Source organism: Pseudopodoces humilis, chromosome 5 (assembly GCF_049639895.1).
Source record: "Pseudopodoces humilis isolate 2021_Gansu_Grassland_sample_001 chromosome 5, ASM4963989v1, whole genome shotgun sequence".
Lineage (NCBI taxonomy): Eukaryota > Metazoa > Chordata > Aves > Passeriformes > Paridae > Pseudopodoces > Pseudopodoces humilis.
The window spans coordinates 16,191,192-16,215,235 of NC_142204.1; the positions used below are offsets into that span (position 1 = coordinate 16,191,192).

Genomic DNA, 24,044 nt, shown 5'->3' on the forward strand with positions numbered 1-24,044 from the left:
TGGTGTCTCCTGTTTTGGCTTTGCAGTCATCTGTATCTCCCTCTGTAGGTTTTAGAATTCCCCAGCTTTAATGTAACTCATTAGTCGTGCAGGCATGCAGCTAGTGTAATAATTAGTATTACAGGAGGCAGAATAATAGAATCTGCTCAAACTAATTAGTTATAAAAATGAGGGATTTTCTCATATTAGGAAACAGCTGTGATAGTTAAAGAAAAACGTGAAAGGCAAAACTGGGAGGTCTTTCTCTTGTTCTAAAGGGTGAGGCAGATTTATTGAAGAATGGCCCCTGGCACTGACTGTGAGCCTGCAGTGAAATACAGTGATCTGAGCTCTGTGGGACAGGACACTGGAAGTGTGTGCCCGGTGGGAACAGCATAGCTAGCTGTTATTATTGTTGCTATCATCATGATTATTTGTATTGCATGAGTGCCCAGAGGCCCCAGCTGAAAAAGGGTGCCATTGTACTAAGCACTGCATAAACTTTGTGAGAAGCAGTTTTGCCATGAATAATTTATGCCTTATGGTGCTGGGAAATGTGAAAACCCAGAGAAGAAGCAGTGGTCCAGAGGGGCGAGACTGGGCACTAAATGCTTGGTTGTGTTGCCCAGTGCTGCTCTGAGGACAAGGCCTGTGTTTCAAGGTGAAGTAAAACTCACTGGAAGCTTTAGGCTCTGAGACATGGCTCTGTCATTTGGCTCCTTGCTACCATGACAGGAGGAAATATGAAGTTTCTCAGTTTCAGTGGGAATCAGAATAAGCTATATAAGAAAAACAAAACACAATGCTGCTTATAGTGTGGACCAGCCTCAAATGATTATAAGCTGCCAGTGCAGCCCATAACTAATAGAGTTTGGATGTCTTTTAATGGTTGCTTTTCTGCTTCCATTTCCTTATGTTTCTTGGAGGCTTTGTGCTGTAGTTTCCCTTGAGACTGCTTTTGTGCCTTTGAAAAATTTTACTGTTTGGATAAATAATTTGAATGCCTTGTCAGATCATAGCATAATATCAGTCTGATTGACACAACCCTAATTCCAGGGGGAAGGAAATGCATGTAAGAAAGGGAGAGAATTTTTTTTTTTTTAAACTAAATATTTTTCAATTTTCAGTTGTTCTGCAGCTTTTACAGGTGTTTTTGGAAAGAAAAACACTGGGATGTTTCACGGAAACCTAAACATCCGTGTTTTTCTGACCTTCTGGCTTGTATTGACAAACATTCTTTTAACACTGTTGTACCTGCAGGAGTTTCTTTTAGGGTTTAATTCAGGCCTTTGTGGGTGAAAGTTTAAATTTGTGTGTGTCAATTCTGTTATGTGCTCATTGCCTCACTTTCCTTGCTCCTAAGAGCTTAGTCCAGCCTCCTTGGCATCAGTTAGTGCCCTTGAGCCATGAAAATGCCTTAAACTATGAGATTTGCTGTGATAAAAGGTGTGCCACCAGCAAATGTTTATCCTCATTACTGTTCTCAGCAGTGACACAGAGAAGAAAGCCCTGTTTCTTCTCTTCTGTCCTTTTCCTATTTCTTCACTTCCTTTGCTTTCAGGCTTTTTTTTTTTTTTTTTTTTTTTCCCTTCTTTATCCCTCCATTTAATTTTCAACATTGCCATTTCTCTATCTTTCCTTCTATCTGTGCTTACTCCAGAACTTTTGCAGGCATCTCTGCAGAGTGGGGAGCACTGGTCAAAGCCAACCCTCTATCCTATGCCCTGAGGGTAGAGCTCATCTGGGCCAGATGCAGAAAGCACAGCTGAGAAGAGCATCTGCCTGGTTTTCAAGGGCTAGCTGAATAAAATAGGTTCTCTATTCACATTATACCACAATAAATAACATTTATATTATATATCCATATATATTTATATACTTACATATAATACAGATCTCAGTTTGACATGTATGAACTTTTTGCTGTATAGGCATTATACTAAAGTCCCAATGGATTATTAAAGCTTTCTGTCTCCAGCAGAGACGTGTATGCAGCAAGTAAACCCTGAGTGTATCAGTCTATGCCTGCACCTGTCTTGCTGGCATTGAGAGGGACCTTGTGTACAGCACAGACAGAGAGGGGGCTGAAGAGCCAGCTGGGACTGTGTCCCTCTTGTGCTGAGCACAGGACATGATGAAGAACAGTGAGAAAGTCCCTACCCTCCAGAAGCAGCAGTGCAAATGTGCCTGAGGTCGATGAGAAGCCAACTGGAAGAACATTGAACTGCTTCTAAAAGTGTTAGCAAGATTCCTTTAGCAGACTCCAGATGCGAAAAAGCCTTGGCTTGAAAAGTTTATCCATTGCAGTCTTCTGAATACTCACTGTTAAGATCTAACATCTTAAGGGCTAACACAGATGTAAAGAAAATGAGATGAAACTTTCATGTTCTTTGCCTTCTGGCTATTAGGCCATCTAGCAAAATCAGAAATTGCATGTGTCTTTGTGGTCTTTTGAGTGCCTGTGCATAGGCAGTTTTGAAACTTTTTCTCCCAAATATTTGAAGGGAGAAAATCATCAAAGAGAAACCTTTCTGATGAAAATCCTTGGCTTCATCAAATTATCTCTTAAATAAAAGCTCCCTGTAATTCCTCACTAGTTTAAGTTGGGATGTTAAAGGAAAAGGTTTAAAGGTCTTACATCAGTATGTCAGATTCGGGAAATGGCTTCTGATTGTCTAAGATAATTTCAGAGTTTTGTGGCTTATTTTAGAACAAATTGGATTATTTTTTCCTTACATTTATTTCTTCTTGCAATTCCGATGAGAAAGAAAAATTGACACATTTTCTGTGAGCGGTGACTTGGTTCTATTCCTTTGTCACATTATGTCAGTGTTTGTTAAAAGCATAAATCTGGCTCTTCCCCATTCCTAACACACTTCGCAGCATGACTTTCTGACTTAAATGGGGCAGCTGCAGCCTTTAGGTCTAAATCAAGTCAGTCTTGTGTTCAACTCGGAACAAATCAAAATCTATCCAAAAAAAAACTTCAGCAAAATGAGAAGCAGGACAAAACCTTATGGAGAGGAGTGAGGACAAGTGTTAGGAAATTGAGGAGCACAGATAGCTAGAGAAAGCTGGTAAGGCTACATCAATTGTGATCTATTAATGAAGTAAAAGTTGCATCAGGGTCATTGATTAATTGGAGAGGTGCATTCTGCTGCTGTTCAGCTGGTGGATTATTGTTTTTTTTTCCCAATCCAGAAGAACTGTGCTTCTCAAAGAAGCTTTTCAGAAGAATTCATTAGGGAGCAAAGTTGCTAACATAATATAGCTTTTCCTTCTTAAACCTTTTGGGATACAAAGAAGCTGTATGTAGTACAGGAAAAAGGAAGGAAAGGATTTAGATAGCCATGAAAAGTTTTCTTCCTCTACAAGAAAAAGAAATACTATGTTTAAAGGGTTTTCAGAAATCCAGGTATTAGTTTTTAAAGTCATGAAAATCACAAGATAATACAGTTTCTGTTCCTAGACAGGAGTGTGAATCTCTTTAAGGTGAGATTTTTTTACCAAGGTATAAAATCATTGATTGTACCAACGTTAAGACTTCTCCATTCCCCAGGGACTGACATTTCATCCCCAAAATTCAGAAGCTCCCTGCACCCCAAGGCACCATTGCCCTTTACCACCATAGCAGCCTGGTGCCTTGGAAAATTTGCTGCAGTTGAGAGATGGAGAGACCTTTCTAAAACATGCCTTCTTCTGAGCTTACTAAGACTGCATGAGTGCTAGGCCCTGGGAAAATTGTGTCCTGAGCATCTGATCTGGTAGTTTTTTACTCTAACCTCCCATCAGTACAGCTTTGGCTATTTTGAATAATTGATATTGCTTTTGGGGGCACTGCTTGACTTTTATACACAGGAGTTCAGCAGTGCCAGGAGTGAATTGTTACCTTCTTTTCAACAAATGAAAATAAAGACCTGCAAATCTTGGCTTACAAAGCTTGACTTCCATTAAAATGTAATTACCTCCCTTTTGTGCCTTATACATTAAGAGTGACTTCAAACGGTGTGTGGCTCCTGTTCAACTGAATTACTTTCATTTGCTGCTTGCATAGTAAGAATGAGGTTCTGGAATAAAGATGACTGTTTAAAGAGGACTGCAGCAATTCCAAATTGCATAGAGAAAGTTCTGCTAATGAAATTAACTTGTTTACTCACTAAGACTGACTGGAATTTTTGTTACTGGTCATCTTAGCCCACAGAAATTGAGTCCAGTGCTAATCCATGACCAGTTTTTAATCCTGTGGGTAATTCTAAGTCTTGTGACAATTTGTAGGGTTATTCTGGTGATGAAGGATGAGATAATCCAGTGCCTGTGCATTGACACAGTTTGCTCCTGCAGGGCTGTTTGTTTTTTATCTTGCTGGAAGTGTGTTGGCTCTGGGGGAGCAGAGTGGCTGTGTGATGCCTGGGTGTTGCACACTGCAGGGACTACCAGGCATTTGGAATTTGGTCTTTGTGTGTGCCCTAGTCCAGGATACTTAGCCTGGCTGAGGGTCCCTGAACTGACCAAAGGCTGCTCTTCTGAAATCCAGGATTTTCATCCTGCTTTTTGCTTTGGTCCTGCCTCTCTGGACTCCGAATTCTACTGTAGATAGCTCATAAACATACCTCCAACTGGTGTCTGGCACAAATGGGCCACCTAACTTGAAAGCTAAAAGGGCAGTGAGTAGATTCAGATTCAAATTCTGTGTGGGCTGGTGTGAGTTTCACAGCTGAGTTTCAGTTTGAGTTAAGTGGTTTTACCATAGTGTCTCTCTGTATTTTTGGTAGCACTTGTCTGCAGCACACACATTCCCTGAAGGCAAAGGACAGCTGGTGCACAGATCTGTGCCTCTGCCGGTGGGAATGCTGCTCTCGGCAGGGTGGGTGAGGTGGAGGAGGCTGCTGTAGGCCCAAAGCTCCTGCAAATGGCAGGGTTTTGCTCAGGGTAGTCCTTGCTCACTGGGCAGCTTTTCCTGCTTCCCTCTGGCTCACTGGTGAGTGCTGCTGGCGTCATGCTGCTTTGCAGTGCTGGTGAGATGTGGAACCAGCTTAGTGGCTTCCCCATCATAAAGGCTGTCTCAGTGGGCTCTGCTTAGTGGGTGACTATAATTTCTGACGGGACCACATTAAGATGCCTGGTAGGAAATGGCTGAACTAAAGGTGTTAACATCCAATCTGTGCTAACCTGAACTGAATTTTGATCATTTTGACGTAGGGAATAGGAAACTGAATGGGACTGTTGGACTCAGTCTACTTAGGGGATCTTTCCCTAACTTAAGTGGCAAATGGCTGCAGCTGATGCTGGAGTATGATAAGCTGGCAGATAACTGGCATTATACTCTCAATTTGTCAGCCCTTTGAGCATGGTGACCCTTTCAGTCATGCCTGGTTACCCTGGGGAGAGTAGCACTGGCAGGGTGATCAGGGTGATGTGGTTCCCAGTGTGGCTGTGACCCAGCAGCATGTCCTAAAAGTGGAAATCGTAGCCTAGGGTGAACAGAAGTGAGGATAATAATAGCCTGAATGACACAAATGCGAAGAGTATGTTGAGAAATGAAAAAACATGAGCAAAGTGCATCTTAAAACAACTTTATACACTGTTAGCCATGGATATACCATAGCCTGATCATAATCAAAACAGGTAGAGTGTGTCGCTAGAGGACACGAAATGTTTCACACAAACACCTCTCAATATCAGAGCAGAAGAAGAGAAGTTCATTCTCTGACTCCAGTATTTATAGATTCTCAACAATGACCAGGGATTAATAATTAAGTTACCACCTTGCCGAGCACACTGGTCATGCGAAACAGCCATCAAAAGACGTTTCTTAGAAGAAATGTGATAAAGAACTTATGTTTACAGAAATTTCATGGGAAAGTAACCAAAACTATGAAAACATTTTCAGAAGACTTTAATTTTCAGGGTGACTAGAGTGTAGCTGTGAGCAGACTTGTCCATGAGCATATGAACATCAACATTTTCATGGGTCAGCACATGGGTGTTGGTGTCTGTGGTGGGAATTTTAAAAGAGCCTAAGGGCTGGGAGATATTTGGGCAGTTTCCTTTTTTCTTTTCTTTTTCTCATACTCCCACAATTGCGTGCATGCTTGCCATTTCATGGAGCAAATATGCTGTGCATCAATCCAGATTACCTGTCTGAAAGATGAAGCTGTGATGGTGTGAGTACTTTTAATGAGGGAGGAATTCCATCTGGCACAGTTTTACTCTGCTGAGGCCCAAAACAGAGTCACTTGTCTTTGTAGGTAGATGGGTTTGGCAGTTTGGATGGCATGCAAATCACCACGAGGGAGACAAAGGGGAGGAGGACTTGAGAAAGGAAGAGATGCAAACCCATGGGCATTTAGTGCAAATGGATAAACAGTGGGCTGTATGGTACTTCAGGTCAAGTGAGGATGGGAACCTGGTGTACTCACAGGACTCCAGCCCAAAGTCTTCTCCTGGTGCTGACCTCATTCCTACCATGAGCTGCACAAACTCTCCAGCAGAGTCCTCTTAGCAGTTTGCCTGCATTTATACGTCTTTTTCACTCTTAGTAAATCTGTTTGAAGTCTGCATTGTGCCCTGCTGCTTGTGCTGGGTCTAAATAAATTTCACAGGTTCCAGTGCTGGTCTGATTGATAAAATGCCCCTGTTTCTTTCAGGGTGAGTGGGGTGGTGTGGGGAATAAAAAGTGTGAGGGAGAGTGCAATCAATAAAGAATCCAGGAGGGTCATTCTTATAGAGAGGCAAAATTAGAGGAGGTGGAGGATGTGGGTAGAAGAGGTTGAGGGCAGATACAGGAAATTTTCTGGGGGGGGAAAAGCTGTAGCTGAAAGCAAATTAGGTACTAACTCAATGAAATACTACTTTTTTGAAATGTCAGATTTTGTGAACAGCTCCAGACCACAGACATTCAGATGCACATCTGCACATGCAAGCACACACACACAGGCACATGCAAATGCAGGGGAGAAAATTTTTTTTCAAATGAAAACAAATTATTAATTCTTTTAAATTATTATCCCTTTGAAAGTTAAGCAAAGTTTTTAAGGGAAGGAGATTTTAGAGGAGATTATATGACTAAACAAGTTTAGTTTGTTTTTTTTTTTTTGCTTTGACTAAAGGATTTTTTGAAATAATTTTCATCTTGTTATAACAGGTGAAGAAAAAATGTTGGTTTGAAACACTAGGAAAGAGGAAAAACAATCATCAGAGAATTGTGGTAGCCTAAGTTTTCCTTCTGCTGGAGGTACCTGGCCCTATCCATACATGAAAGATGTTGGTGTAATTGCCTTGGCTTCAGTAGAAATAAGCTGTTTTTACCACAACTGGTGATTCTGTGCCTGTGTAAATGAGTCAGAGAGAAAATAATCATATTCACAGATAACAGTCCCACCTTAAGTGCTTGTTTTCTCATTCAAGGTGATAGTTGTTATGTAACCAGAGGTGGTGCTCATGGCAACAAGAATGGCAGAGTTCAAGGCGTGCTTGGGCAGCCCTCTCAGGCAACATGGTGTGATTTTTTTGGGTGGTCCTGTTCAGGGCCAGTAGCTGCACTCAGTGATCTTCCTGGATCCCTTCTAACTCAGTGTATTCTATGAATCTATGATAGTTTTGCTTGGTTTGGTTAACAAAATCTGGGATAAGGCAAACCTGGGTCTGCTTGCTTGCTGTTTTGGTTCCAGGAAAGATGTTTCACAGAAGCTCTGTTTCCATCTCTCTGTGGTACCCGTTGTGCTGTTTTGTGCTGGTATCAATGAGGATTTACTCATGTTCCCCATGAGAGCTGTTATTTTCCCTGTTACAAGGTGACATGTGACACAAGAGTACCTAATCCTCTTAATTTTGAAGGTCCCTCTGTGAATTTCCTTTACCTGTCGAACACCACACTGCTCTGGAGTACAGTTAAAGTCGGTGCAGGTGCTAGTGCAACACTTGTACCTTCCCATTGTTCCCTTATTTACCCCAAATGAGTTAGAGAAGCAGGTGCTTTGCCCATCCCAGCAGTGTCAGCTGGCTGGACAGGCCGTGCTCCATGACCCCAGCCCAGCCTCCCGAGTGCACATAGGTGTCTGTCCCAGGGGAACGGGGCAGGGCTGGCACTGGAGGAGCTGGAGAAACAAGAGAGCTTTCTCCCCATGCTCTGGAGCTGCTGGCACATTCAGAGAAAGCCAAAGACTCACAATGAGACAGAGAGGAAGCAGGGCAAGGGTATATGTGTGGGTAGTGTGTGCAATGCTTTCTTCCAGCTCTCCACTGAGCCATGACCCGGTTTCTCCAGGAGATGCCTGCTGTTTCCCTATTTTCCAAGCAAGTTCCTGAGACAATGCTTTGCATGCCAAACAGGGTCAGCCCTTCAGATAGGGAGGGCTCTGAATGGAACATGCAACTCCCTCTCTGTCTTCTCTACTGCCTTGGCCCTTCCTGTTATTTTTCTTCTTTTCCTTCTCTTTTCCCTTTCTTTGTTCAAAATGAGGAAATACTTATGTGCATGGAGAGGGAAAAAAAAAAAAGGGGGGGGGAGCTTCCATAGGTGTTAAGTGAAATTTATTGCAGTGCTTGCTAGACACTGGTTTTTTTTTTTTTTGTTTTTGTTATATCTTGACAGAATCCAAGAAGAAGAAAAAGGAAGGCAAGAAACAAGAGAAGATGCTGGATTAATGGAATCACCTCGGGCAGCGTGAGAAAGGGACATCAGCAAACATGATCAGTTAACAGTTTCATTTATACCTAGGCATTTTATCCTAAAATTATTTATAGCTTAATGGTACCATAGAAGGAAAAAAAGCAAACACAGAAAAAAAAAAATCCTTTTTTTTTATTACTTTAGTATTTTTAATGTATAACCCTAACAACAATTTTTAGAGGCCTGTAATAAAGGACTCCAAACTCATTTAGAAAATTATGTCTATTTTATATTGAACAATGTAGAGGATTTTAAAATATTTTTTTTTTTTCTCAAGTCTTGCCATAGGTCTCAATCTGGTAATTAGTCCATGCAAGCAGAACCTGAGCCTGTGTGGAGCTCTGCTGAAGCCAGTGGTACCCTGTGTGAACATAGAACTCTGGCTGGATGCATTTATATTTAAGATTGGGACCTTATATCTGAAAAACTGAGGCCTGTTTCTTAATATCTGATTACATCTGCATAACTGTATGAAACTGTTTGCTTAAGGAAAGGATGGGGGCATTTTGTTGAGTATTTACAAGTATGGGATTTTCTTGGATGTGTGTTTAATGTTCATTCCAAAATGTCACCATCTACAGATAAAAACCAGTAATGCTCCTTTCCTTAACCATATTTTGAATGTTGGCAGTAAATCTAAAATCTTTCAACAATTGGACATAAAAGAGTCCTAATTTTTCATGATTTTTCTAGCAATGATTTTTTTAAAGTGGAACGATGACAAAACTTTCCACTTTTCAGCATATCAATGTTGGTGGATGGTAGTGACCTCCATTTCACCTATAAAAGATGAAAAATGCTGTATTTTTTTTGTTCATTTTGACAGAAGGGGGAAAATCCTTTTCATATGAGATCTAGTTGAAATTGTTGTGATTCTGCTTGACCCATCTCCCTTTCACATCAGTGGCAATATTCCTGTTGATCTTAATTATAGCTGGGTAAAAAATAGTATGACTGGTGGGAAATAAAAGGAGAAATCTGTTTGGAAGCCACCGGGGGTAGTTCATCTTTTTGACCAAAAAAGGGACAATTTGTGGGACCTGAAACCAATAGGAATGAAATTATTTTTAGTTTATCTTTTAGTAAAATAGAAGGGAAATATAAAACCAGTTTCTTTTACTTTCTTCCGTTTTTATATAAGTTAAAAGACCTTGGAAAAAGCTCAGTCAACATAAAATTAGTTGAGCTTTTTTTTTTAATATAGTCTACAGAGGAAAAAACAAAGACAAAATACAACCAGCTGTTTTTTCTATTTGTTCAATTTTACCTAATTTAAATAATTCTGAATCCTGAGAGAAAAAGTAGAAAAAAGATCTGACAAATGTCTGGTCTGTCTCAAGGTAAAGGGCTGTTTAACGAGCTGACAACAAGCAGACCAAAATTTTTAGAGGAAACATAAGGGATTTCAGTGCCCAAATTAAGTTCAAAATCATTGCTTCAGAATTCTAAATCTTAAAATTCAGCAGCAAGAAATAAGCTTTGCCATTTGCATAGGCTGCAGGCTTGCCTGCTGGTCAAGAGGAATAGTCTCCCTTGTACTCCTGCATGGCACCCACTGACTTCAGTGAAGCTGCTGCAGGCTGTGTTCATCTGAGTAAATCACATTTCTCTCGTGGGATTAGCTTGTAGACAAGCAGAGTTTTGGGGTTTTTTCCATGCTAACATCACTCCCCTTTTCTATGCAAAAAAAAACTTGTAACAATTGTAGAGCTTGCCCTCTTCTTTCTCACATGGAGGGTATGGCTGATCTGGACTCACGGTGAGGCAAGTCCTTCTGTTCCCAAACACAAACACTCCTGAAGCCTGCTAACCAAGGCTGCACATAGCTTAAGGTAGACTAGCCTCACAATTATTTCCCAGACTCCTTGGGTGTGTTTTGCAGTCTGTGTTGATGTCCTTGTTATTTTGACTGTGCCGTTAGACATACTTGAGTCCGTGGTATAGTTAAAAATGTCCCCCACACATGGTGGATGTGCAATGACCAAATCTGAAATCACAGAGGCTCATATTTAGGTGGTTCTGGGTGCTATTTGGTTTCTTCATTGTCTAATCAGGTCTACCTGTGCTTGTGCCTCAGACTTAAACTAATGGTTTGGTAGGTCTGATTGAAAGCAAAGGGAGAAGGAAACTTTTTTTCAATCACCAAAGGTTTGTCTGTCTAAATGCTGCATCAGTTCACTTAAAGTGGCTCAGCTTTGAGTGCAAACACTGTTGCACCATTGTCTCACACTGGTTAATCTAGTCCATGTTTCATAGGGAGCTGGCAGGAATTGGGAATGATGTTGAGACCAACACTTCGATTGTCCTTTAGCAAACCTTAGATGTGACTTCTTATTTCCACCTCTGTGAGTATAAAAACAGTAAATCCCCCTGTGTTTCCTCTGACATCTTATGGTCCTTTTGTTTAATTGCCCATCTGGCTTGTTAAAGGAACATTCCTAATGGTTTTTGAAGGAAGCCAGTAATGTTCCCATGGTGGCATAGGGCCTTCATGGAGAGAGTTTACAGAAAACAAGGAAACAAAACGAAAAAATACCAGAAGAAAATGCAGCAAAGGGTGTGAAATAGGAGAACATTTCTTACGTGCGACTCGGCCACATATGTTCGGATCTATTTTGGCATCTTATTGCTGACAGCAATTGGAGTAATACTGTACAAATTTAAAACAAAGAAAATTTCCAATAAGCCAGAAGAAAATATTCAGTGGAAAGTCTAGCTATGCAGGAGGTGATAAAGTAATTTATGGCAGAACACAGAGGAGGAAGATTGAATGGGTCAGTCAGGTCAGGTCTAAAAGGAGGCTCCCAACAAATAAAAGGAGCCCTTGTTTCACTAGAGACATTATCAAGAAAGCAAAAGGTAAGATTCTGAACAAAACCTCTTCCCACTCATCTTGATCAGTTTCTACTTCAGTCATTCTGAAACTTCTCCTTATTTGCTTTCTAATCTCCCCTCCCTGCTTTGGGAGGGCAAGCTTGTCTGACAGTGCTGTGGGAGCAGCTACTTCAGATGAAAAACGTGTTTACCCTCTTGGTGCTATCCTATTACAATGAAAAATGACTTAGCATAGATGTGTTGCTTACCTAGTTTAACAGACAGAAATTTTTTTCATGAATGTCCCTCTTGAGGAGTGGTTTACATCTTCATTTGCTACAGCTGTAATGGAGTATGGGGAGGTGATAAAAATCCCTGAAATGACAGCCTTTTTCTGAGCACTCAAATCTCCTAGAAAAGAGATGGGTGAGTTGCTGAACATCAGCTATGGATGAATCTGCACCCAGACTGTGGATTCCAGTGAGCTTAAACCTGAATATATTTGGTATATTTAGGTATATCTCTTTTCCCTTACTCTAATTAAGCTGAGGCAATGCTTCTTTCAGTTCTATCTTGATTTAAAGAAGTATTTGAGGATTGGGACATTTTCTGACTTAGATATGTCTTCTGACAGAAATGCCCATAGTAAATGAGAGTCATTGCTTGTCAGCCTGGCCTATTTAATAGTCTGTTAAGTGCAGCAAAACTTCTGGGAAAGGCTCCAGGAAGGGAAAATGTTTGTTGTACATGCAGGTAGATACTAAATTGTAATTTACTGATTTTCTTCTTCTAATTCCATAATGACATTCTGGGCTGTTTTTCAAAGGAGAAAGGTTAGAAGAAATGGAAGAATAACAATTATAAAATATATATACAGGCAGCTTTGGAGAGTTGGTCAAGAAGAGACAGATAGGAAGTCAGGAGCATTTTTTATCAATTTCTATTGCATGCTTCTTATGTGCAGAGGGCAGAACTACTGGTTGGCACATTTGTTTTTATGCTTTCCCTGATTTGTGCCTTAATGAAAACAAATAAAATGTAAAGTGTTGCAAAGAAGCAAGGTCCCATTCCAGCCTCAAAAGAAAATGTTCAAGTGGAGGCAGTCAAAAGGAGACAATAATATATAGGCTAATGTCAATGTTGAGGGTGGGACAAACTTGATTTTCCCTCAGTCTAGGAACTGCAGTGATATTAACTATGTAAACTGACCACTTTTCTAAAGCAATATATTGGTGAGGTGTACACCATTTTGGTACCACACAGCAGTCTTCCATGTCTCCCAAATCCTACTGAGGAGGGGAAGCAGTATGTCAGTGGGGGTTGGTATTTTGTATCCAATCCATTTTAATTCTCTAGGACAGCACTTCTCTGAAGTTGAGACTGAGTTCTCTTCTTTGCAGAGACAGGTTATACCTGTTGCCTGCCTTCCCACTCTTATCCATAATTTTGATAGCATTTGTAGGTTTTCTGTCAATTCTTCTGAGGCACTCTACTTCTCAGTTCAACTTCTGTGGATTTTGCTGATCTTTCCTCATCCTTGAGATTGTATTCTCCATTTCTTCCTGGATTGTGGCAAAACAGCCCCAGGAAGCCCATACCATCAATTTCCTCCAACTGTGTACTTCTGAAATTAAAAGACACAGTAGCAACTTGTTAATCACTGTATGAAAATGAACAAGGAAATATGATAATGAGCAAAAAAGAGTCCCTGGATTTGCTGGGAGGGTGGATTCTGGTAAAACTTTCATCATAACTTGACCTTGTCAAAGCTTCCCAGGGAATAGAAATGATCAAATGTTCATCTCTGGAATCAGAGACATTGATGCAGGAGTGTCTGCCTTCAAACAAACAAACAAACAAAATTCCAGAAAACAGAAAAACACTTTAACTAGACAAATAGTGGTAAAAAGCTGTATCCTTTACCACTGTCCCCTTTTATCATCAAATTATCATGGTGTACAGAGTTTCATGAATAGTTAAAGACTTGCCTGCCTGAGCAGGTGTAGAGCATGGAGAGAGCCTTTTCTATCCCTGGGTGTTTGCATTTGGAGAAGATGTAGGTGGTCTCATTCATAGGAGCATCAAACTTTGTTTTTGGACAAGAGCTAAACAATGCTGAAATCTAATGATTTTCCTAATGGCCCCTTTCTGCTACTCTTCACAAATGGCTGTCTGTCTTGTGGCTTTATCACTCTGAACTGAGCAAAATTCTGGGAAAACATGAGAATTCCACTATATTTGACTATTATTATCTCATTGCTGGGGTTGTGCAATCCTTTAGCCCTTTCTGTAGTTTGCCATTTAAATATGGAGTGCTTGGAGTCCCACATGGCTAAAGAACTCTGTAAGTATCTCCTAGCCTTTAAATCACTTGGCTTTGAATGAATTGTGTATGAAAAAACCTGTACTTACAGATTTGACTCCTTTCTTAAAAACACCCCATCATAACAAGCAAAACCCACAGCAAAACTGAAAACATGTCCAATGAGTGGATTTATTGGCGAGATAAAAACAGAGGCTCACAAGTGTTCCCATTTCTGAAGTCATTGAAAGTTGAAATGTAAATTAAAGTTAAAATGTTAAAAGTACAAAACATTTGATCCTGAATTCAGTGACAGAAAGCTAGGAAAATGGGTAGCCTCTGCAGGGCTGTCTTATCCACAGCAAATTTCATTCAATTAATTTTGCTGATTGACCTCCCTTACTCTAATCTACCTGGCAACAAGACATTATTTAACTTTTCTCATTAGACCATTCACTGCACTCCCCATATTACAATTACTCAGTTCATCTGGACTTTTACAGCTGAAGGAAATGTCTGTGGTAGTCCAGAGTGTGTTGTGGTTGCTGAGGCGGCCTGAGGCAGAGACAGGCTGCAGCTTAGAGCTAGAATCCACCTAAAGCAGCTGTCAGCATCAGACACAGCAGCTCTTTAAATACACACACGTGCACACTGCATATATATGTATGTATTTATATATCTACACATTCATACAGGGGGGAGCAAAACTCTAGAAAGGTGCATCCATAACTCTGAATGCGAATCACGACCGGTGCTGCCACGTTTTCAGGCTGTGGTTGAAATGAAGGAGCTTTTTGTCCTGTGCTGTTATTTAAGTGAGGATACACAAGTAGGATGAAGAGCTAGATTTCTTCCCGCTTGCCAGAACTTCAGTTTAAGGATAGCTGTGTCCAAGGGAAATGCAAAACACATGCCAATGAAATGGCCAAAAGGACTTACTATCACAGTGATGTTCTCTTCTGTCACACCAAGTACACACAAAGACTTTGTTCAAAGCTTCAAAGTTAAGGTGTGAACATAGAAACATAGGCAGGAAAAGTCTTTTTCTCTGCCAATAAAAAGTGAGGAAAATGGGTAAAATAAGATGGAAAAAATAAGAAAGAAACCATATTAATTCTTGTAGTTTGAATAAACTGAAAGGAGAAATGAAAGTCAAAATAACAAAGCCTGAATATCATGTTCAATGGATTTCTAATTCTGTATATATCTATTAAACCAGTGCTATATGATATCTTCCTATGGGTTACTTTCTTTTCCTGTTCCTTTTCCTCTTTTTTTTCCAGTTTGTATATTGATTTTGTAAGCTAGCAGTGTGTTACCTTTTCAATTTTTTAAAACTTGTATGAAAGCCATATATCCATATTGTAGAATGAAAGCATTAATCCTGTAACATCCCTTAATGTTTCCCTTAGCTCTGTGGGATTTTGGGGGGGCTCTAGCGAATGTATATGTTTACCAATTGTATCAGCATAATTTACTTGCTCTTAGTGGCGATAAAGAATTAAATAAACTAATACACAGACATGTGGTGTCCTCATTTGGTTCTGGGAACTGTTTCTGGAGTTTCTTAAATTAATTCTCAGTACTTAATGGTATCTCTTTATTGTTCTAATTTTCATCAGCTATAGGTGTTGCTTGTCACACAAACAGATTTGTAAATTTAGAAAAAGTTTTAGTCTGTAGAAAGAGGTCTGCCAGGAAGTGAATCTAGCAGGAATTTTGGTTTGTGCCCACTAAAGCCTGTCTGTCCCAATTTCCTGGCACTTTTCAGTTCTTTTAAGTTCTTTTTTAGTATACAGTTCTTTTAAGCAGCTTGTTTCAGTATACAGTTATTTCAACCTGTGTGATATTGACACAATGATGGATTACAGATGAAGACTTTGATTTTTTTAAAAAAATATTTAAACTATCAGGTAAGCAGTAGTAAGCCCTTATTCCCAGCCCTGTCATGCTCATGCTGTTTTACTTTAACAATGACTTTGTTATGTGTGTGTGTGTGTTTGGTGAGAGGTGATTAAGACTCAAGAGAGAGCAAAGAAGCTACATTCCAATTTCTCTGGGCTTTTTTTCATGTCCAACTACTAGTTAAAATCTTAGGATAAGTAATTAATTACTCCATGAAAACCATTCCATCAGTCACTGTCAAAAGAGGGAGATGCTTCACATTTTTTACAAGATGAGGAGATTGATATAGGCTTCTAAAATTGTTTGGAAGAAAATTAAGTATTGTAAGGCATGAAAACTGACAGTACATTCTTCAAACCACTAATGGACTCAGAAACCTAAACCCTATCCTTGGAAAGGAGACCAAGTGCTCACTATTGTTTAATTACAAAAGAAAAATGCTAATTCCTTTGTAATATGCTGCTTAGCAGTTAGTTACAATTTTAGCTTGCAAAATTAGTTACAAATTTACAAATACAAAGTTGTAAAAGTTAGTTACAGATTTTGATCTCTTTAGTGAGAGAGTTTTAAGATGCGCTTGTACTTCCATGTGAGATATCTGGTCCTGTCAGTAAATGTGAGCTGCTTGAGGAGTGTGTAAAGTCAAGGTTAGCTTCCCTAAGCCCCAACATGCAGGAGACACACTTCTGGATTTCTCATGTCCTTCCCACCTCTGTCCTCAGATGCTGACTGAGCTACAAACATGGAAAAGAGCTTTTACACCCGTTCTTTTAGGGTGGGTTGCTTTCTTGGAACAGGGTCTTAGGAGGCCATCTCTGCCATTACATGGCCTCTTTTTTGTTATGTATGGAGTACATGAATGGAGAGGACTTCATGCAGAAGAGAGCCAAGTTCTGCTGCCACTTTCTGCCCCAGACTTTTGGGAATTGTGGTTTCTTCAGGTGGGTCTGGATGGAAGGAGGACTCCAGAATTGAGTGGGGTGAGATGTCTGCAGGCAAGTATCTACTAGCAGCACAAAGCCGTTTTGAGAACTTTAAGACCCCAGAGCTCTGGTGCACTCTACAGCTGAAGTTCAAAGCCTGTTCTGAACTTCATCATCCCTCTGGCCTTGCACAGGACAGATTTGTAATTAATACTCAAATGTGTGATGGTCACCCTTGCACAGACACACAGACACCATCACTTCATTCCTTGCCTTGTAGATGATGCAGCAACACCTGATTTTCACTGAAAACAGAGGATTTGCAAAATGAACTCTACATGTTCGGGATCAAACCTTCTCACAAAGTAGTAATCCAGTTTTTTGTTCATTATTTTATGGTGATAAGGGAAATTGCCTACAGGAGATTCCCTGTTTTTCTGAGTTAGACGGTACTAATTGTCCTCAGTGAAACCCAAATGGAGGAAAAATCCCTGTAATCTTGTAGTAAAACACAATTCTGTTATAAAATCTTCACTGGGAACATTTCTGAAGAAAGATTATTCCACTTCTGGTCAAATGAAATTTGACATTAAATATAAATATGCATACACACAGAGAGTATCTTTTACAAAAAAACTCTCTATCCTTACTGGGTACTCTGAGTTACAGAAGGCTTTGCTGCTACACAATCATCATTGAAATTATCGTCTCCATTGGCAAAGAATGTTTTTTGTTTGTGTTTATTCAGTCTCTGCTTTCTTAGTTAACACTTTTCATTTGCTGTTTTTCACCATTTCTACCACAGGAGCAAAAAATGAAATCATATCTGAAAAAGTCAGTAACAATTGTTTTGTTCTGCTCAGTACATAAAGCCTTGCAAGACCAAAGCACACCAAAAAAAAATGTGCCTTAAAAACATTGTTTTCAATGAATTAACAGCTGTTTAGGAGATTTTATTACTGGTGTTTCTGGAGGCAGATGAGAAAAGTGGTTTATGCTGGGAGTGGGGGAAAAGCAAAGATCTTTCCATAACGATAATTGCATACTCTTGCATTTTGATATACAGGTCTTTTCCCCACTGTTATACAATTTTGAAAACCCTACTGTTCCTAATAAAAGTGTTCTGCACCTATATAATTATGTGGGGGCTTTCTGGCTGAAAACTTTTTTATTACATGGATATTTTAAATTTTTATTACATGGAGTCACTGTTGTAAATGGTCTTTAAACTTCTGTGGGGCCAGAAATTCTGGGGAGAAGTGATTTTGAAAAGTGGGAATAGAATCCCTTGATGTAAAGCTCAACATAGCAGAAACTGGGTACGTGTATTAGAAAAAGACACAAGAAAGGACACAGAGTGGGGCATGCTGAAGAATCCTGTCCCAAATATAGATTTGCCTGGCTGGTTGCTGGAAATGGCTGCAAGGTAAGCCAAGTATATCTGACATATAAAAATATATAGGTCATATATATATATATATATACACACACACACACACACACACGCATATATTTTAGTATTTCTGACAAGATACACTAAAAAAGATTTATTCTCAATTCAGGACCTGATTTTGAATATATTCCAAATGTGAACTGGCCCATTTTCAGCATGGAAAAATGTTTTGAGACTCATGATAAAATGTGCAAAGATCCTAAAATATGTGATATCTCAGTCCTGTAACAATTTGCATGAGTGCTGTGCACTTAGTCCCACTGACTCATCAGAACACTTCCCAGTGCCAAAAGGGGTGGCAAGACCAGGTCTCCATTTATCCTTAGCTGGGAATGAAGTGCCATGTTTGTTCTCTTTGCTGCTGTTCCTCCTTCGCTGACAGGGGTCCATCACACCCCCTGTATAACTGAGTGTCTCAGAGACAAAACATAGCCTCTCTCGGATAAACACTGTTTTGTAAGTAGCTGAATTTGAGCTGGGCCTGGGTTATCACAACTTCTACTTGCTGTCTTATCAGGAAAGCTCCCTAAATAAGCTACTGCTCTCTGCTCACATGCAAAGAAAAAAGACCAGTCAATTTTCTTTCAGTGCAGGGTGCCCTGCAGCCTTTCACATAAGGGTCACAATAAAGTGGTGCAGCAGAGTAAGAAAAAGGCAATGGAGAAGGCAGCCACCTTCCTACTTTGCAGCATTTATGCTACAGGTCTCTAAAGACTTCATCAAGGGAGATGAAAAACAGTCTGATCTTAAATCCAGAAATATACTTGCTGTTGTTACTAGCAGCAATTACAACAAGGATGTAACAGCCATTATTGTGATTTATGCTGTAGTTTGGTAATGCACTCTCAGTTAACACCTTTGATTCAGAGGTTTTCATGCAGTTTCTCAGTGCTAAGCATGCACCACCCCTGTGTGTGGGGTCGAAGGTTAATCTTGGAGGCTGTCCTTAAGCTCCCTCTGTAGTCAATGGAGCATGACAAGTCCATTCAGAAGGTGATTCAAACTAGAGGGCTAATTTAGCAAATCTGAAAGATGTCAGAAAGGGCCTCTTTCCTTGCTAGATGCTGAGGGAGCTTAGGGAAATTAAGTGTATGAGGCTGACTGGAGTTTTGCTTGGTAGCTTGCTCTTCCAATAAGGTTACAAGCTGCTAAACTGGAGGCCAGCACTTCAGAAGTGTTTAGGAATTAAAAAAAAACTAAAGTGTCTTAACAGCTCTGAATACAGGGACCCAAATATGTAAAAGGCAAGTGGACTAGAGCCATGTATTGTGGCAGCGAGTGAATTTCTCTGAAGTCCCAGTGCAAAACTGCCCTGGCAGAAGGAAGGACTGCCCACACAGCACAGCTGAGAGGGAGCAGGGAGCAGGAGAGAGGTGGCAGTGCAAGAGCTCATCACTGCCTCCTCCTCGGCCCTGACGTTGGGATTGAGGAGAGGGGAGACAAAGTCCCTGCTTTTGTTCACTTCGGCCCAGCTGAGGGAGGGAGGGAGGCCTAGCCCAAGGCCCCTGGCGAGCTGCAGGCCCTTTGTGGCACACAGCAGGTGCGAGGGAAGCTCCTGTCCCCGGCTGAATGCGCGGGTGGACGCGGATGCCCCCGCTCCTTTCACGGCCGCGCTGGGAACCGGGGCGAAGCCGCCTTTCTCAACAGCAGGCCAATTAATTCCTGGAAACAAACGAGCACAGGAAGGGGCCGTGGAGGGAGAATGGGGATGGTTTGGGAATAGCTCTGCAGGAGCGCTCCTTATCTCGCTTTTCCCGCTGATAGATTTAGGGCTTCATCCCACAAGGCGACCAGCATCTCCTGAGAGACCTCAGACTGGTACCTTAACTACTTTTCTCTGTAGAAAGCTCATCTGGACACCTTTTAAATTCTTCAGTTGAAAGGGGCTGCATAACCTGAGATGCAATTATCCCACAGGCCCCTGCTGTGCCCGCCGCAGTTCCTCGCTCTCTGTTTGAGGTGGGTGAGCTGTGGGCAGCCCCATGCTCTTCCCCTGCTCCCACAGCAGCAGCTGCACCGACAGGAGCCCTCAGCCAAGTGCCTGGCGTGTGGGAGACTGTGCCAGGACAAAATCACGGATCCAGCCCTGTGCCAGTGCCAGCTGGGAGGTGTGAGCGCCAAGGAGAGCAGGCCTGGGGCTGCAGCTGGCTGCCTGTGCTATTGATCCAGAGGGTCAGCCAGTGTCAGAGAGCTTCGGAAAAACAGCATTAAGCACCCAGAACCAGAGAATCACTGAGGTTAGGAAAGACATTTATATCATCAAATCCAACCATTTAATCTGGAAACGCCACATCCATGACTTAGAGCAGAAGGTGCTGAATTTGCCTCATGCTTTTAATACTTAGCGTAGGTTTATAGAAAAGAGAGGGGGTGGTTTTTTACACAGACAGATAGTGAAAGGTCAAGAGGGAATGATTTTAAACTAAAATAAGCTGCCTTTATACAAGCAGGGACACTCTGTACATATCCATGGAAAAAGAAACAACTGTGTGCATAAGAATCTGAATTTTTGTATTGCCAACCAGCATGTAATTTAGGAACTACTAAACTGACATTCCTGGAAGTCACTATTTTCTATTAAAAAAAAAGTCTTTGACATTGAACCTCAGCCATGCTGTAGGAACAGAGCTGGACAATTTATAGACGTGATTGGTCATTTTCAGTCATTCCACCCTAGTGACAAAAAGAGATAGCCACTATCCACACCAGAAGGTCAGCTTGAACTATCTGAGGAAAGGACAAAATGAGAGGTTATGAATAAACACAGAATAAGAAAGGTAACAGGTTCACAACGAAGTGCACAAATAATATGAGCCACAAGTAAACTGAACTTTTAAGCTTTGTTTATAGTTTGGAGGAGGTTTTGCCTGGCAAGTTGGAGAGATGACAGGATAAATTTTCTTCCCACGTGTATCTAGTGCTTGCAGTGCACACCCTGGCTTCTTGCCAGGGAAATAGAAGTTTGTCTTCATAATCTGCCAGGTAGGCTTGCAAAACAGCAAAGATCAGAAAATCAGACAGACTACTGCTCAAAACAGTCAACAGCTCTGCATCGAGAGCTTTCAAAGGGCAGGAGGATGGATTGCAGGTACCTTTTGGCTTGGAATGAGAAGATGACATAAACTCTCTTGCTATTCACCACTGTAAACACCCAGCAAGATGTGAACATGCCATGCTTATATCTTGCCAAGAACTTAGGGACTTCAGCTCACCTCTCTGGTGAGAGACCTCTGCTTAACCTCTCTGCTCTCTCTCAAAGCACCTTATGCCTCTTCAGGCTACTTGCTTTCTAATCTTCATCTCATCAGAAGAGCTGGCTTCATATTTAACAGTCATGAGATGGAGCTAATGTCTCTACTCATTAGTTTTCTATGTGTGATTTCTTTTAATTAGAATCTTACATACTCCTTTTTTAATTGCTTGAATGTTGGAAATATTTAGAAGGAAACCTTGAGGTTTTTTCCTATGCAACTGAAAAAAAACATAGTGATAGCTCTTCATTCACTGCTTTATAAAAAAGCTGGTCTGGAAGAGTCCTGAGCCCTGCTTCAGATAGATATCTTCCCTCTTGGCCCTCTGGGCAATGCCTGAGTTTAACCTAATCCTGAATATTCTTTACCCAACCACAGCATCCCAGGGGCAGGACGCTCTCCAAGAGGCATCATGTTTACAAGCAGCATTTGGAACAGCTTTTGTCTCCATTTCTCCCCAAGAGTGGGCTGTAAAGAAATGAGGTGGGATGGTGAAGAGAAACACAGTCGTTTCTGTATTTATTTATTTAAAGAAATAAAGCCTGCTTTATTTCTTTATCCACTGTGTTAATGATGCCCTGCAGAGCTCATTTTCTATCTGTCCCAGACAGAGAATGTATTGGAGAAGACTGTTTTACACACTGTTTATTCCAGTCATAATTTTTAAATATACATATATAGATTTCAATATATAGCCTATATCTAAATATATTTTTACATGGCTTATATGTGCATTTTGTGGGTTCTCTATTAAAAACTCAGTGTACACTTTAGTTGTGGAACTGTTTCTATTCAGGTAGCCATCACAGTTAAAAATCTAAACAGGTCCATATAGTGATTAGACAAATTAATAGGAAAAATACCGCAAAACTTTCTGGACTGATAAATACAAAGAGTGTTGTCTTGTAATTTAAGAGGTGGCTGTTAAGTTGGCAGAACACATTAATTAGGAGTTAAGAGGTTGCCTTCCTTGCCCTGAATTTGTTCTTTCCCCTGATGCCACTGCTCCCTGTCTGTATTGACAACTCATAAGGCTGGGATGATGCTTGACCTCTAAAACTGCCTCACATCACCAACCCCAACAGGCAAAACAAGGCAAAAAACAGCAGATAAACCAAAAGTGTGGTGGGACAATAACCAAAAAAAGAAAAAGGGATGAGACCACAAAACTTTCTGGCCATGTAGAGGGAGCACACAGAGCTTGCTGGACTTCACCACCTGTTTGCCCTCATGTTTTTTGTAATGTTTCCAGTGTTTAACTGCAGGACATTGAGGACATACTGCAGCATTTATCAAACAACATTTCTTTCTGTTTCCCTGCCACAGCAATCTGGTGTCAGTGAGCACAGTGAAACAGAACTCAAGGAGAGCAGAGAGCCCTGAGGGACCAGCACTCAGAGGCATTCCCAGGGAGCCTGGCAGCGTGTCCTGCTGCTTCACACCATGAAGATGGGGGTTGCTGCCCTCCTTTCATGTCTCCTGCCCTCCTCTATTCTGGAACCCTGTCACAGAATTGAGCAAAGCCTGAAATGTCATGTATCAGTGCTATATCTGTGCTTTTAAGCTGTCATATTTGTCCTATATTCACTAATATTTTTTAAATGAGCAAATAATTTTCATGCTTTTTTTTTTTTTTTCTTTTTTTCTTTTGGTTTCACTCTTCTATAAGTCTGTTGTTCCTGAGCAGCTCCTACATGCTGTTCTACATGGGTGCTTTCATTACTGGAAATTAATTGCAAGCATTTTCCTGCTGGGATTTGTTGTGTGACTTCTTGCACTTGCAGTATGACATGAACTAAGCCTCTGTCCCTAAGTGAGTCTGTGAAACTATTAGAATTGCCTTGCTGGCAGAAATTACAACATTTTCAGATTCAAAAAATGACACAGATGAGCTATTTGTTCTGACTTTTTTTTTTGTCAGGAAACTGCACTTCTGGGTTCTTTCCAGAGAGCTAACAGAGAAAGGGCATCTGTGCATTCAGAGGGAACCCACTTATAATCTGAATTACTATTAATGGAAGACATTTTACACTTGATTTAATGAGAGGTTTTGGTTTTATCTGAGGCTCCATGTCTTTTTGCTTTAGGCTAAATTTCCACTGAGCTACATGGAAGCCTGACAATCACAGGAATTGAACCATCATGCCCTCATTTTCAACAGTCACAAAATTCTTTATTTGAAGCTGGGAAATTTCAGTAACAGGTGAACACCCCTGCACAGTTAATTATTTTTCATACTCTGAAACATAAGCAGGAAGGTTGTCTTTCCGCCATGCGAATGTGCTTATCTGTTTTTATTTTCCTGTAGTGTAGTTGCAATTTGAACATGTTTATAAGGTGCTGGCATGTACCCTGAATGCACACCAGCCATTGCTGATGGGCTGGAATGTCCTGTGACCCCGTGAGCAGATAATAAAATTGTACTACTGCCTCCATACTTTGCTGAAGAGAACATAAGCTTTCCAGGAAAATGAAAAAATCAAGGCAATTCAGGAGACTAGTAATAGCTTGAAGCTTTTCTCTTCAGTTATGGCTAAAAATATGAAGTTAGCCTATGATGCAAGTGAACTCAATCAAAAGACACATCATTAGCTTATAATGAAATGATTTGATCTTGACTTATTTCCATCTTGAATACATCATTACTGATTTTTTTTCATTACTCCCATTCTTGACATTGTCATGCAATTTTCGAGACAGAGTGAACTCTGTGAATTTATCCCCTCTTACTGCTGTAGCTGTGAAA

At 40.7% G+C, this 24,044-nt stretch overlaps 1 protein-coding gene across 4 annotated transcripts in view; it reads left to right on the forward strand.

Moving 5' to 3' along the window:
* The window catches only part of PTN (pleiotrophin), a 75,680-nt gene extending 60,392 nt beyond the window's left edge, over positions 1 to 15,288 (forward strand). For all 4 annotated transcript variants that reach the window (XM_005527918.3, XM_088055515.1, XM_088055513.1 and 1 more), the window contains exon 5: positions 8,573 to 15,288. In XM_005527918.3, coding sequence (XP_005527975.1) covers positions 8,573 to 8,625 — 53 coding nt within the window. In that variant the 3' untranslated portion in view covers positions 8,626 to 15,288. The remainder of the gene's footprint in view (positions 1 to 8,572) is intronic.
* Positions 15,289 to 24,044: the final 8,756 nt, after the last annotated feature.